This window comes from Dichomitus squalens, assembly GCF_000275845.1.
Source record: "Dichomitus squalens LYAD-421 SS1 unplaced genomic scaffold DICSQscaffold_6, whole genome shotgun sequence".
In the NCBI taxonomy this organism is placed as follows: Eukaryota; Fungi; Basidiomycota; class Agaricomycetes; order Polyporales; family Polyporaceae; genus Dichomitus; species Dichomitus squalens.
Genome location: NW_006766888.1, coordinates 604251 through 616746, shown reverse-complemented (window position 1 = coordinate 616746; position 12496 = coordinate 604251). Strand labels below are relative to the sequence as shown.

Genomic DNA, 12496 nt, shown 5'->3' with positions numbered 1-12496 from the left:
CGACGGCCATCGGAAGGGGGAGCGTTGAGTAGAATTTTTGTCTACGGCTTGCCGCATCCCGTTGTGTTCGGAGCGGCGTTCGACGCCCATGATTTGCAACTTGTCACTGCACCATCACCTCCGAGCCATGTCTCTTCCTCTCTAGGATGCTTGTTTGTGTGGGATCCAGTTTAGCACTCGAGTAACGGCTTCCTGGATCATCGAAGCCGTCGACAGTTGAAACAATGCCACTAGACAGCGAAGTGTCAGTTGCTATCGTACCCACTGCTATCTACGGGCAAGTCAATTGTCTAACAACTTTCTAGTAATCCGAACCATTAGAAACATCGGCATGCGGTGATCTTTTCACGTCTGCTGCTACTCATCGATCGCGGCGCATACAATATGGGCGCCTCGTCTTTATTGTTATGCTGCGTGCAGACTTCCCATGATATACGGCGTACGTACTGTCAACTGATATTCTCCATTCCAGTCCGCCTCTGTGTCTCGCGCCTTTTGTGTGTGCATTGAGCGTGTAAGGGGTGACTTCGGCTTTTTGTCTTACCCTCCTTCGCGGCACATGCCGCCCCTCGTATATCTACAAATGCGTCTCGCCTCGACCCTCCGCATCGTTCGTCATCCGACGCTCGCCCTCCACCTCCCGACCAACGCCGCTTGCAGCTGACGGCCCTAGAGGTCTCATAGCTGGACACGCTAATTGTATATTCTCTGCTTGGTGCTGCCTTCTGCACCTTCTGTCGTTTCTTCTGATCCTCCAGTCCGGTCCTCTCGTCAGTTCGTTTCTCCAATCGGCATTTACTTCTATCTAGACGTGCGAGACGATGTCTGCCCCTGCTGTCATCCGCTTCCCGCCGCCGCCGCCCACCCGGAACGAGCTGTCGAGCGAACAGCGCGCGAAGCTCATCCGTACGAACAATAAACTCGGTCAGGTACTCGGCAGTACGCCGCATGTTCTCGACCTCTCATATACAGGTACGTATAGACGTTCATCGCAATTGCCAATCACCACGATGGCTGACCCTGAGCCTGTACGTCCAGTCGCGCCTGCACCGCATACCGAGCTTCCGGCCCCTCCCAAGACGCCCACGTCAAGCAGGAATCCCTTCCGCGGGCACGCCCGCAAGAAGTCTTCTCCCAAGGCTGACCTGGAAGCAATGCGCAAGGACGCGACGAGCCCAGATTCCGTCGCCTCGCGTAGGTCGACGTCGAGCGTCCGCGTCAAGACGGACGAGCTTGCATGGCGCACGCCTTACTCTGTCCAGCGCCCACCTCTTCTGAAGCTCTTGGTCCCTTCTAGCCCCTCTCCTTCCCGCTCGCGCAAGCCTAATCTCGACACCATCCCGGGCTCTCCCACGTACGAACCGCTTGCTAGCGCCCCAATCGAGCCGCCGACGTTCTACATACCGTCCGACGCGGCAATGAGGCGCGAGAAGATGCGCAGGGTGCGGAAGATGCTCGGGGACGGCGTCCCGCATGACCTCGTCTTCCCGTCCTCCCCTGAAGAGTCCGAGTCGGAGGACGACTCACCGCTCGTCGCAACCCCCACCTCGACCATGAGTAGAGAATGGCTGCTCGTGGACACGAACAAGCCCCTCCCTACCCCCGCGGAGCTGTCCAAGCCTCTCCCCGTTGCGCCCTCGGCGCGAGCTGAGGTCAAGAAGAAAGCGGCGAAGGAGAACGCCCGGCGCGACCGCCTGTACAAGGAGCGGCCGAAGGACAAGCCGTCCAGGAGCGTGCAACGTCTGGAGAGTATCGAAGAGAACGCGAAGGAAGCCAAGCATGAAAGCCTGACTGTCGTCGGGGTCTCCGCGAGCTTGGGCATGCACGGGCGCGGGAAGTCGCGGCGGTTCATCCAGGGCGACGTGCCGTTCGACCAGATCGGCACAGCATGGGGCGGGCATATGTGGTGAGCGTCCTGTCGTGATATACTTACTTGCGGCTGGCATTCGTCTCGCACGCTGCGCTCGGGCAAGCTGGTTCTTGCCTGGTCTTGTGCGCATTTACGTTTACGACTTACGTTTGACGGTCTCGGGATTCGGATACTTACGCTGGATCATGGCAGTTCGCTCGGTTTCGGAAGGTCAAGGGCTTCGTATGTCTCTTAATGTCGGATTATGTATAACTGCTCTCGCTCCATGTGCGTCCGAAAGTCCATCTTGTACTGTAACGACCCGATGCTTATGCTATGCGTTCCTTAGGTGTACTTATATACCCTCCATAAATAAGGCCTCACACATGTATTATAATCTAGAGCTTATGTGCTGATAGTATTCACTTCATTCCACAATCGCACGTAGGGTATTCTGCCATGGAACCCTCGTATGCCGTATGCTTATGCTGCCTATGAAGATCACTTTCAGCTTACGGTTGCGCTCGGAATAGATTGCTCAGCACCAGAAATAGACTCAGGTCATGCGTATTTATTTCGAGGTCTTGTTGCGTCCGCTGAATCTGCCGGGAATGGTAGGCTGCCAACCGGAGTCGCCGCGCACGCTGGGTGACCCTTCGGTTCATCTTGCTCTGGTTTACATGAGAAACGAGGCTGCAGACTGGGAGAGCAAAGGGACATATAACATGACGGCACAATTCAAGCCGATCTAAGCGGCGGGCGATGGGATTGTAATTGAGCGCCGTGGCGCTGTATCCGATGACGCTCTCGCGGCCGTGCCTCGGGAGCCCTTACTCTTCCGTATTGACTGTATGCGCTGCGCAGCACCGTGCCATAACGTTCCATCGCACTGGCACGTCCGACATTTTTTGACTGTTCCTACATCCACCACTACACTGCGACTGGCAGTGGACAGCATACGAAAGCCTTGCCCAAATGTTCAGAAACGCCACGCGCAAGATCGCGCACAATACGACCTTGCCTGGGCTCGCGGGTAAGCAGGACTTGCGTTCTCTCCAGGACCTCATTATCGCGGAGAAGGCGGTTCTCAACTCGTACGTCATAATACTCAGCCGGGGCGAAATCTGAGGCCCAATGGCCCGCTGTCTGCATTAACCGATGATGTATGCGTCGATTAGATTACAGAGACTCAGCGCGGACTTCGCGCGGGCGTCCGAGGCTCTCAGGCTATGGGGACAGGGCGAGGGAGACGACCTTGGGGTGAGTGTAAGCTTCACTTTGTTGCGTCGATGCACAGTTGCAGCAACTCTCCATTAGGACACCCTCACTGCCTCCAATGCCCTCCTCGTCCACTTCTCCTCGGCGCTGTCTGTATATGCGAGCCATGAAGGCACGATCCGCGAGCAGATGAAGGCTATCCGAACACGCGAGGAGAACCTCGATGAGCTCAAAAGACGGCGCAAGTCCGTCTTCTCCGACGCAGAGGCTGCTGAGCGCAAGCTGAGCAAGATGAACCCCGAAAACAAGAACCTGCAACAGCAAACCGATCATCTCAATCGACTGCGAGAGGACATTCGCCAGATGGACGCCGACATCACGGCGGAGGAGGCGAACTTGGGCGACTTCAAGCGGTCGACTGTCCGAGCGTGGATGGGGAGGAAGTTTGGTGGCTTGCTAGAATGTTGCGAGAAGGGCGCCGTATGTCTATTTCCTCTGATCGTCGCATACCCGTGCCTGCTCAACTTGGATCTACAGATTGTTGGCGAGCTGGGCAAGCTCGTGATCTCGGTAAGTCATCGACATGGCCTAAGTAGTGCATATACCTACGACCCTTGCAGGAAATCCCACTTGAGCAAACACAGCCGGGCCTCCCGCGACCGTACTACGCAGGCCATGCACGTACTGAGTTCCTTGTCGCGGAGGCGGCGCGATCTGTCTCGGAAGTCACCTATTCGCCTGAACCTGACCCGAACCCCTCACATCGAACAATACGACCGCTTCCAGGCCGCGAGCTATCCCCAGTCCCTTCTCCAACCGAGCAGCATCAAATGTCGTCCGCGTCCTCAACAAACAATCCGTATCTACAAGGCCCTCCACAGTCAGGCTATGCTCCATCACCTGCTCCTGGAGCCTACCCCGGCCTTCCTCAAGTCGAAGAGGGCGACTTCTCCTTTGGTCAACTCATGGCACCGGACTTTGCATCCCAATCACCCGTGCTCACCAACTCTTCCGTCAACGAGTTCGGGACATACTCCTCACCTCCCGTCTCTAACCAACCAAGCACTATTGGTGGCATTGACCGTGACAAGGCGGCAAGTCCTCGTGGTGGCCGATTCGCAACATTCCCTGTAAAGGCTGCCGGTCCTCGCCCCCCGCCAGGTGGCCCGTCTCAATTCACGAACCCGTACATCAGTGCCCCACCAATGCAAGGCGGCGACCGCGCTCCCTCTATCGAGCTCGACCGCAGCAATCACGAGTCGTTCTCGTCAAGCGTCGCCCAGGCCTTAGGCAACGGTGGGTTGTCCCTCGACGGCGCGTCTGGCAGCGGGTCTGGTCCGAACGCCAGCTCGGGCCGCTACCAGCCCGCACGCGACGCGCCTCCGCAGGACGTCAAGGGCGGCGACTTCGGCCCGCAGCGGTACTCCCCGCCCCCGCCCATGTATACGCCCTCGAACGGGCAAGGGCTTCCCGAAGGCGCTGCTCCCTCGCAACCCCCTACCGCGATGCAGGCGTTGGGCGTGCCCGAGCAGCGCAACGGGAAGGATGCGATGCGCCCGCAGTCCGCGTACGACGAGGACGAGGGGCTCGCGTACATGTCTCCAGGGCAGGGGCTTGGGAACGGGTCGGCCGAGTCTCTGTCCGATTCTGGAGACAGGCGGGTGAGATTTGGGGGTGTCAGCGACATGGACACCGAGCTGGAGAAGCGTCATGAGGAGCAGGAGGCGCAGCAGCAACAGTCGCACCCACAGCAGCAGACACCACCGGGACAAAGATACGCGCGCGTACCGGTCCCTGCGATGGACGCGGGCGCGAATGAGTACCAGAATGGACGGACTTCGGGAGAAGGTGAGTCGTTTGGGGAATCACAGATCGTGCGACGATAGGAGCTGCATGCTAAATCCGTGCGCTGCATAGAGCAATCGACGATTCCATCGCCTCAGCAACCCGCGTCTCCCGTGCGCTCCGATTCAGCTCCGCGGGAACCGTCACCCCAAAATCCGCCTCCGCCAGAGCAACGTGCGCGTACCCCACCCACGACTGAAGCCCTCATGGATGAGGACGAATTGAATGCTGCGGCCGCTCGTGAGGTATCTCGCGAGCTTGACGCACTGATGATCAGCTCCCCAACGATATCGCCCATTCAGGACAAGCCTCCTCCATCCCCTCTCTCGAGTCGTCCGTACGGGGCTTCGCCTTCACCTTTCAACAGGCAGAGGCGCGACCCCTCTCCGCTGCCACCCGTGAACACGGCGACGGCGCAACCAACGAGCCCGAAGCTAGAGAACATGTACGTCCGCGAGCGCGACCGGTCCATTGGCACGCCCGTGGGTAGGAAGATGTCGCAAGACGTGATTCCTCCCGCGCCCGTCTCGCCAACGCTCAGTGACGGCAGCGGACAACAGCGTCCCTCACTCAGCGCCCAAGACTCGGACGGAACGCCGTTCCGCACGCCCCTGGGCACACCCTCTGGTCTCCCGGGGGGCTCGAGCTCTATGTACAACCTGCCCGCCACGACGGGATCTGGCACGTCGTTCTCGGCGCAGGGCGGCACGCGCACTATCTCGGCGGCTGCTTTCAGGCGACAGCAGCAGCAGGCCCCGCCGCGCAACTTCAGCAGCGAAAGCGTCGGGCTCGCTGACATCAGCCCGCTAAACGTGAAGAAGCGTCCGCTACCCACGTCTCCGTATCCGTCGTCGTTGGGGGTTGGGCTTGGGCCGGGGGCGGGGCCGAACCAGGGCTTGCGGTCTGTATCGTCCCCGCAGCCCGAGGCGCCGCGTATTTCTACCCTTGAGGGGGAGGACGACTTTGACTACATTTCTGCCTACACGGACGACCCGAATCGGGGGTCAGGGTATGAATCTGGAAGGTTCGCGACGAACCTCGAGGGGGAGAGCATCCGGTGAACTGGTTGATGCGATGCGGACTTCCATTTCCATGTATTCCTTCCATCAACTCGATTTGTCTTGTTTAGCGGCTCGAACGAACCCATGCCACATGTTCGTCTATAACATTGTATTCGTACAATAACATCTATTCTCACATGTTGTCGGCTCACCGCTATCCTGTGTTTCGTTGGGACCGACCTAGACACAAGGGAGCTTCCGCAGAAGCACTGCTTGTGTTCCGCCCATGTTCCACCTCCGATTCACCTCGGAAGCGACTTAGCCTTCGCGGCGAGATTATGTCTCGCGGCCGCAACTACAATGCTCCCAAGCCCAGCCGCGAGGGCGCATGAACCGACGAATATCTCGACAGCACCGTATCCTGCGCGACCGTAATGCTTTCCGAAAGTTGTGGATGACTTCCCTGCCTGGAGGAGGATGCCGGAGAGAATGGGGCCTATGACGGCGGATACCCCCTTGAACGCGGCTGTTCCTGCATAAGTGATGTCTGCATTTTCAGGATTACGACCTGCGCAATCGACCGCGGCGTTTGGCCAGACGGCGGAGAAACCGCCGCTCTGCGCGTTATTTCAAGAGTGTACGTTAGAGCGTAAGCGCATCACGACGGAAGCAGATGAAAGAAGCGTAATTTAGAGCGGGTATGTCTGGCTGAGAGGTGATCCGGACTCACGAGTGCTCCGAAGATGATTGCAAATGGGTAAATCAGCGCCGGACCTTGTGCGAAACCCCAGAGCAGGAACGCGGCGAGGGCGCTGCCGAGCGAGCTGAAAAGCATGACCCACGGGTATGCGTAGCGATCGGTGAGCCAGCCGAGGAAGACCTGACCGACGACTCCAGCAGAGTTGAAGAGCGAGAGGATGATTGTCGCCGTGAGCGGCGTGGAGAGATTTTGTGTGAAAGATGCGATGTAGAGGGAGACCGGAAAGTACGAGAGCCCTTGGACGAGGCAGGTGAGCGACTATCGGAGACATGTCAGTCTAGCTCACACCATCTGTTCCGCACAGGCGGAGATCACGTACGAAGCTCAGCCAGAGCGGGCTCTTGAAGTACCGCATCTGCGGCACGATGAGCCTCGGCCGTTGCTGCCCAGGTGCGCGCTTTGGTACGGGGATACGCGGGCGCACGCCAAGGAACGCGATGCCCGTTAAAGTGCAGGTCATGATGGCCCAGATGCGCAGGGTCCAGGGAAGGCCGACTTTGCTCAGAAGCGCATTGAGCAGAAACGGGAAGACGAAGCCTAGAGCAACGCAAACGCTCGATTAGCTTCTGTAATTCAGTGGTGCTGGAGCCGAAATCGGGGGTGGGATTTTTGCGTTGCGCACGTTTAAGCACGCAATGACTTACCGCCAACGCCAGTACCAGCGAAGATGATGCCACCCGCAAGACCGCGGCGCTCAGAGAACCATTGGGGTAGCCAGATCATGGTAGGGAGGTATACAAAGCCCCCGCTGAAACCCAGCCCAACGCCTTGTAGCAGGATCAGCTGCCACACCTAGATGCACCAGGATGAGTTGAGACACATATAAGACGGCTAGGGATAGATGCCGGGACATACCTGGGTTGCAAAGCTAGAGCAGAAGAGACAAACAAAGTAAAGCACGAGTCCTAGAGACATCGCCGGCCTCATGTACTCTGGATAACGTCGAAAGAAAACTGTCAGGAGAAGGACCTGGGGATCGGTGAGTATATACTAGGGGTGATATTTTCCGGGACAATGATTTAACTTACCTCTCCGTATTGGATGCCAAGCCCGACGGTACCCACTGCTGCAATGGCGACTGGAGATGAGGTGTCGAAAGGTGGGTGTGTAGTGTAGTAATCTGGGACGTTGTTAGGCCGAGGAATGATAGCGGAACATACAGTACTACCTTGAAAGATACCATAGCTGTTGACGGACACAACCATCAGCACTTGCTGGTGTCCATAGTCAGGGAGCGAGGGGGGGAGAGCACATACCTGAAGAGGAAGCCCCAAATGAGGGTCTCGACTATGAAGCTGCAAGCACAGAAGCCCCAAGCCCCCAAGCCATGGTCGACGGGAGCAAGCTCCTGAATGACAACCCCTTCACGACCATCGGGATGTTCGAGCACCGCTACGTCGGCGAGGGGTCCATGGGTCGTTACCGAGGAGGCACCAGTAGAAACATCCTGCTTCGATTCATCGAAGTCGTCTTTCTTCTCCGCACCAGCGATGTAAGTCTTGGTCAGTTTGGGATCCATGTGGAATGAGAAGGTCGTTTCGTCTCACTGCGAGTCAAAGTTACACGGAACCAGCCTCCCTTAGTACCCTCGCGCCTTTGAATGCCCCGCGTGCGCAAGGCAAATTGGTCAAGCATAACGGAATCCTGTGACAAGATAAAAGATCGTCGCCAGCTCACGTCTCGCCCAGATGTATGGAGAACGTAATGTGATCGCAGAAGTTCCGCCAGAGTCCGGATGGTACAGTCACGACTGCATTCGCCAGGTCTTTCTTGCCTTCCATTTTTGGGCAGCGCACCCTGCCTGACGCCCCCGGCTCCGGAAGCGCACAAGTCCAGACCCGCTTTGCCGAGCAATTTGTATGTTCTGCGGCCTGCGCTGGACGTAAGCATACTTTGCTTCAAAAGAGCCAGAGCCCAGCCGTGTATTAAAACAGTCTGAAAGAACCGGCGGTGACAGCATGTCAATTGTACAGCAGCATACAGAACGTACAGGAGGTGTAATCACTACATCCGCTCTCCAACTAAACGTACAACGTCAAGGTTGCTAGGCGATCATGGCATATAGCATCTTGACTGCATGGACACCTAGTCGTAGAACACGAGGAGGCGCAGTTCGATGGACTCGCGCAGCGGCGCGTCCTTCGGCGTCGTAGGGTCCTCAAACGCGGTATGAGGCGTGAAGATGGCAGTCTTGCCATCATCCTGGGAATCGTAGCTACAGAGACGGGCGAATGAGACTTTTGGCGCAGCACGTCATATGAGCGGAGGAGAGAACGCACCACTTGATGAGGACGATTTCGTCAGGCTCCATACCCCGGAGGTATCGCCACTTGTTGGCGGGGTTGAATTTCACGCTGAAGGTCTCACCGTCACGGTCCGGGTACTTGAGCGTCGTGGGAACAAGATCGTTGGAACGGTCCACGGTGCGATAGTCGCAGAGCGCGAGCGGCCAGTCCCAGGCTGCATGATGAATGGGGCGCCAGAGGTTAATGATCTGGAAGCGGTTCGCGAGGAGTTTGGGAACATCCTCAGCGGGAAGGTGGCGGTGTACACGTGCGACAGCAGACTCAGCCGTCTGGTCAATGTGCACTAGCGGCACGGGTTGGCGCTTCTGAGGCGTGTCCGCAATCTCGTCCGGGCGGCGGCGGCGGATAGCTGAGGTTCGTAACTTTCAGTATACTACGAAAGCAACGAGGGAATAATACACACTGTGATCGAAGACTACCACTCTGGAGGCACCAGTCAACTCCTTGGCGAGCTCGATGGATTGAGGATAGTATTCCTTCTCGATGACCTCGTCGTTCTCGAACGTCGTATGTGGAACAGCGCGTCTATAAAACTGGAAGCCGGTCGTGTCCAGCGAGACCGTGTGCTCCTTTCCGCGAATATTCTCGATCTCGCGCTCCTGCGTAACGGTCTCCCAGTTTTTGGCGCGCTTGCCGGTGATCGGGTCTGCGTTGATGAAGTGGTATGGCTTGGAGCCATCCAACGGAGGAGCGAAGTAGTGTAGGGTAGCGGTGACGGTATCGGCGGTCGAGATAGTCATCTTTCTGCCTGAAGAATACTGTGCGCCTTAAGGCGTATGTCGCCGATAGCTGAGGACTTGGGGTGCTTGCAGAAACCTTGACAGCAGGAGAAAGGGGTGTCGAGGCTCATATGTACTCGGACACCGACACTCCAAGAGGGTTGGTAAGCCGCTTCCCACACGAAGCACGCAAGTCCTTTGTTATCGCTGATACAAAACTGACCTTCGCAAGGTCCTCGAACAACCTACCATGAATCCGGTGCTAGGAGACACAGTGTTTGGCAGCTCCTGTCAGGCCAATTACGCACCGCCCGCAGAGGAGTTGAGGAGTACAGGACGAAACCTCCAAATACCGAGGTGCCGGCATACGGTATGACGGTGGGTCACGATTATAAGACGCCCGAACAGGGAGGTTACCAATTTTGGATTTGGCCAGTGACGGTTTCATCGGGATTCGGATATATGCTGCGCTGTGTACTGACTCAGTCATCGGCTTCCCGCCTCTTCGTCAAGATGATGGTAGTGAAAGCAACGGCTTTGGACCCGCCATGATCGGCTCCGGAAGCTTTCAGGTTCTGTCCCTCTCGCCTCTGACAGCAGACACAATGCTTTAGCTGATGCCGTGATTAATTTGAGGAGCGCGAGGCATTGGAAACATATGGCGACGCCAGAATGTGGCTGCTCAAATAATCACTGTCTCCGAAAAGCTCACATGCAAGGTCGAAGTGCTCTGGTCGCAGGTCGCATCCGATAACCCCAGAGGCAGGATATCCGTCATGGACGAGCTTGCGGGGATTGGTACCCACCAGCACGATGATGCGATGGTGAACGAAGCTCAAATATCGACGTTCATTCATAACCTACATTGATTTCCATCCAAGGTTTCAAAGAGCGTGTCACATTGCTTTCCCGCGTCGAGGATCGTTCAATAGATCGCATTCGCTGCCACCAAAAGGCGCCCTTCTGCTTGACGGACACACTATGCTCTGGGTAGCTTATGAGCAGACCCGGCCCAAAAGGAAGGCCGCGAGACTTGCACCTCATGAACGTCTGATATTGATATTAGGACCTTGTCGTCATCAGGGGTGACCATCGCGCGAAGGTACCCTTTATGTTCTGTCAACAAGAAAAGTCCGGCATCGAGAGGGAGGACGACATCAGGCGGTACTCGGCTGTCTGAGTGAATTATCCATCTTGTTGGTTGAGAAGAGACGAGGTCGATCGAATGGACATGTCTACGATCATTGCAGCATGTATACCCTCGAATCCCCAGGCCGTGTAGGAACGATTCAGCAAGGCACCCGCCATGACATTCTGGTGTAGTAGAATATTTTGAATCGAGCCCAGCATCGCATCTAGAGGAGCAGAGCAGAGCATATCATTCCGGTCTGGATACATTGCGCTTAGTCATAGAATACAAGGAGACGGAGCTCGATGGACTCGCGCAAAGGCGCGTCCTTTGGCGTCGTGGGGTCCTCAAATGCGGTGTGGGGCGTAAAGACGGCCGTCTTCCCATCCTTCTGAGAGTCGTAACTGGACAAAGAAGAAGCCTTATGAGCGCTACCACCTGCCAAGTTCCCGTATAAACACATACCACTTGATCAGCACCAACTCTTCCGGTTCCATCCCGCGCAGGTACTTCCACTTGTGGCCAGGGTTGAACTTGACGCTGAACGTCTCACCGTCACGGTCCGGATACTTCAGCGTGGTCGGGACAAGGTCAGCAGAGCGATCGACACTGCGGTAGTCGCAAAGCGTGAGTGGCCAGTCGTGCGCAGCGTGCTTGATAGGGCGCCACAGGTTGATTATCTGGAAACGCTTGGATAGGAGGTCGGGGACGTCCTCCGCAGGAAGGTGGCGATGGACGCGGGCGATGGCAGACCCCTCTGTCTGATCGATGTGCACCCGCGGCACCGGCTGCCGCTTGTCGGGAGTATCCTCGATTTCACCAGGACGGCGACGGCGGATAGCTGTTGGACAATAGTTCAGCCGTTACCTTACCAGCCTACAGTAAGGAAGACGTACTGTGATCAAAGACCACCGCCCTCGAAGCGCCAGTGAGCTCCTTGACGAGCTCTATCGACTGAGGGTAGTACTCCTTTTCCACCACCTCATTGTTCTCGAACGTGGTATGGGGTACCGCGCGCTTGAAGTACTGGAAGCCGGTGGTATCAAGCGACACGGTGTGCTCCTTTCCGCGGAGATTCTCGATCTCGACTTGGTGAGTGCGTGTCTCAAAGTTCTGTGGGCGAACGCCGGTCTTGGGATCCGCGTTGATGTGGATGAATGGCTTCGAGCCATCCGCAGGGGGTTCGAAATAGTGGAGGGTCGCCGTGACAGAGTCTATGGTGGAAGCGGACATCTTGAAAGTCTGTTTTAGCGTTGGAAGGCTGCTGCAGAGCAGAGGGAAGCACGATGTATGTATGACTGAGGACCTGGAAGTGGCCCGACCCCACACAGGGTTTATATACTATGATGTCAGACAAGCGCTCCTCAGTCGCGGCTTGCACAGCAAGTGAAGTTGGCCGCGTTCGCATAACATATGAGTCAGTATGGAATTCAAAAGTATTGACGTTCTGTTTGTCAGCCGATTGCAAGCACGGAACCTATTAGCGTCGCCGCCCGGGTTACACGTCCAGCTGCCAGTCAGCGCGCCAGGCCTGCGACACGAACACGTCGATGATGCAATGCGCTCACCACCGGTATTGTATAGTCTGTCTGTCTGCTGACCTCTGTGCTGGATTAGCAACTACGGATACTGCTGACAAAGGTTATTGGGGGCGTCCAAATGGATTTGG

General features: G+C 56.8%; 4 protein-coding genes across 4 annotated transcripts; 2 read left to right on the top strand and 2 right to left on the bottom strand.

Moving 5' to 3' along the window:
- Positions 1 to 619: 619 nt before the first annotated feature.
- Positions 620 to 2342, top strand: DICSQDRAFT_134342 (uncharacterized protein). Its single transcript, XM_007363395.1, has 2 exons — positions 620 to 972; positions 1039 to 2342. Exons 1-2 carry the CDS (start codon positions 822 to 824, stop codon positions 1908 to 1910), a joined length of 1023 nt encoding a protein of 340 aa, XP_007363457.1. The 5' UTR covers positions 620 to 821; the 3' UTR covers positions 1911 to 2342.
- Positions 2343 to 2696: 354 nt separating this feature from the next.
- DICSQDRAFT_134340 (uncharacterized protein) lies at positions 2697 to 8268 on the top strand. The gene is made up of 14 exons (XM_007363394.1): positions 2697 to 2943; positions 3028 to 3109; positions 3167 to 3547; positions 3605 to 3637; positions 3688 to 4915; positions 4985 to 6530; positions 6644 to 6931; positions 6993 to 7210; positions 7318 to 7465; positions 7529 to 7642; positions 7702 to 7793; positions 7842 to 7858; positions 7930 to 8147; positions 8221 to 8268. Exons 1-6 carry the CDS (start codon positions 2825 to 2827, stop codon positions 5971 to 5973), a joined length of 2832 nt encoding a protein of 943 aa, XP_007363456.1. The 5' UTR covers positions 2697 to 2824; the 3' UTR covers positions 5974 to 6530; positions 6644 to 6931; positions 6993 to 7210; positions 7318 to 7465; positions 7529 to 7642; positions 7702 to 7793; positions 7842 to 7858; positions 7930 to 8147; positions 8221 to 8268.
- Positions 8269 to 8597: 329 nt separating this feature from the next.
- DICSQDRAFT_101718 (uncharacterized protein) lies at positions 8598 to 9719 on the bottom strand (the record flags this gene model as incomplete). Its single annotated transcript, XM_007363393.1, has 3 exons — positions 8598 to 8888; positions 8953 to 9328; positions 9383 to 9719. 3 exons carry the CDS (start codon positions 9717 to 9719, stop codon positions 8759 to 8761), a joined length of 843 nt encoding a protein of 280 aa, XP_007363455.1. The 3' UTR covers positions 8598 to 8758.
- A 1309-nt stretch (positions 9720 to 11028) lies between these two features.
- On the bottom strand, positions 11029 to 12113 carry DICSQDRAFT_178997 (uncharacterized protein). Its single transcript, XM_007363392.1, has 3 exons — positions 11724 to 12113; positions 11293 to 11668; positions 11029 to 11231 (listed from the first exon to the last, which is right to left on the bottom strand). The coding sequence occupies exons 1-3, from the start codon at positions 12058 to 12060 to the stop codon at positions 11102 to 11104; spliced, it is 843 nt and encodes a 280-aa protein (XP_007363454.1). The 5' UTR covers positions 12061 to 12113; the 3' UTR covers positions 11029 to 11101.
- Positions 12114 to 12496: the final 383 nt, after the last annotated feature.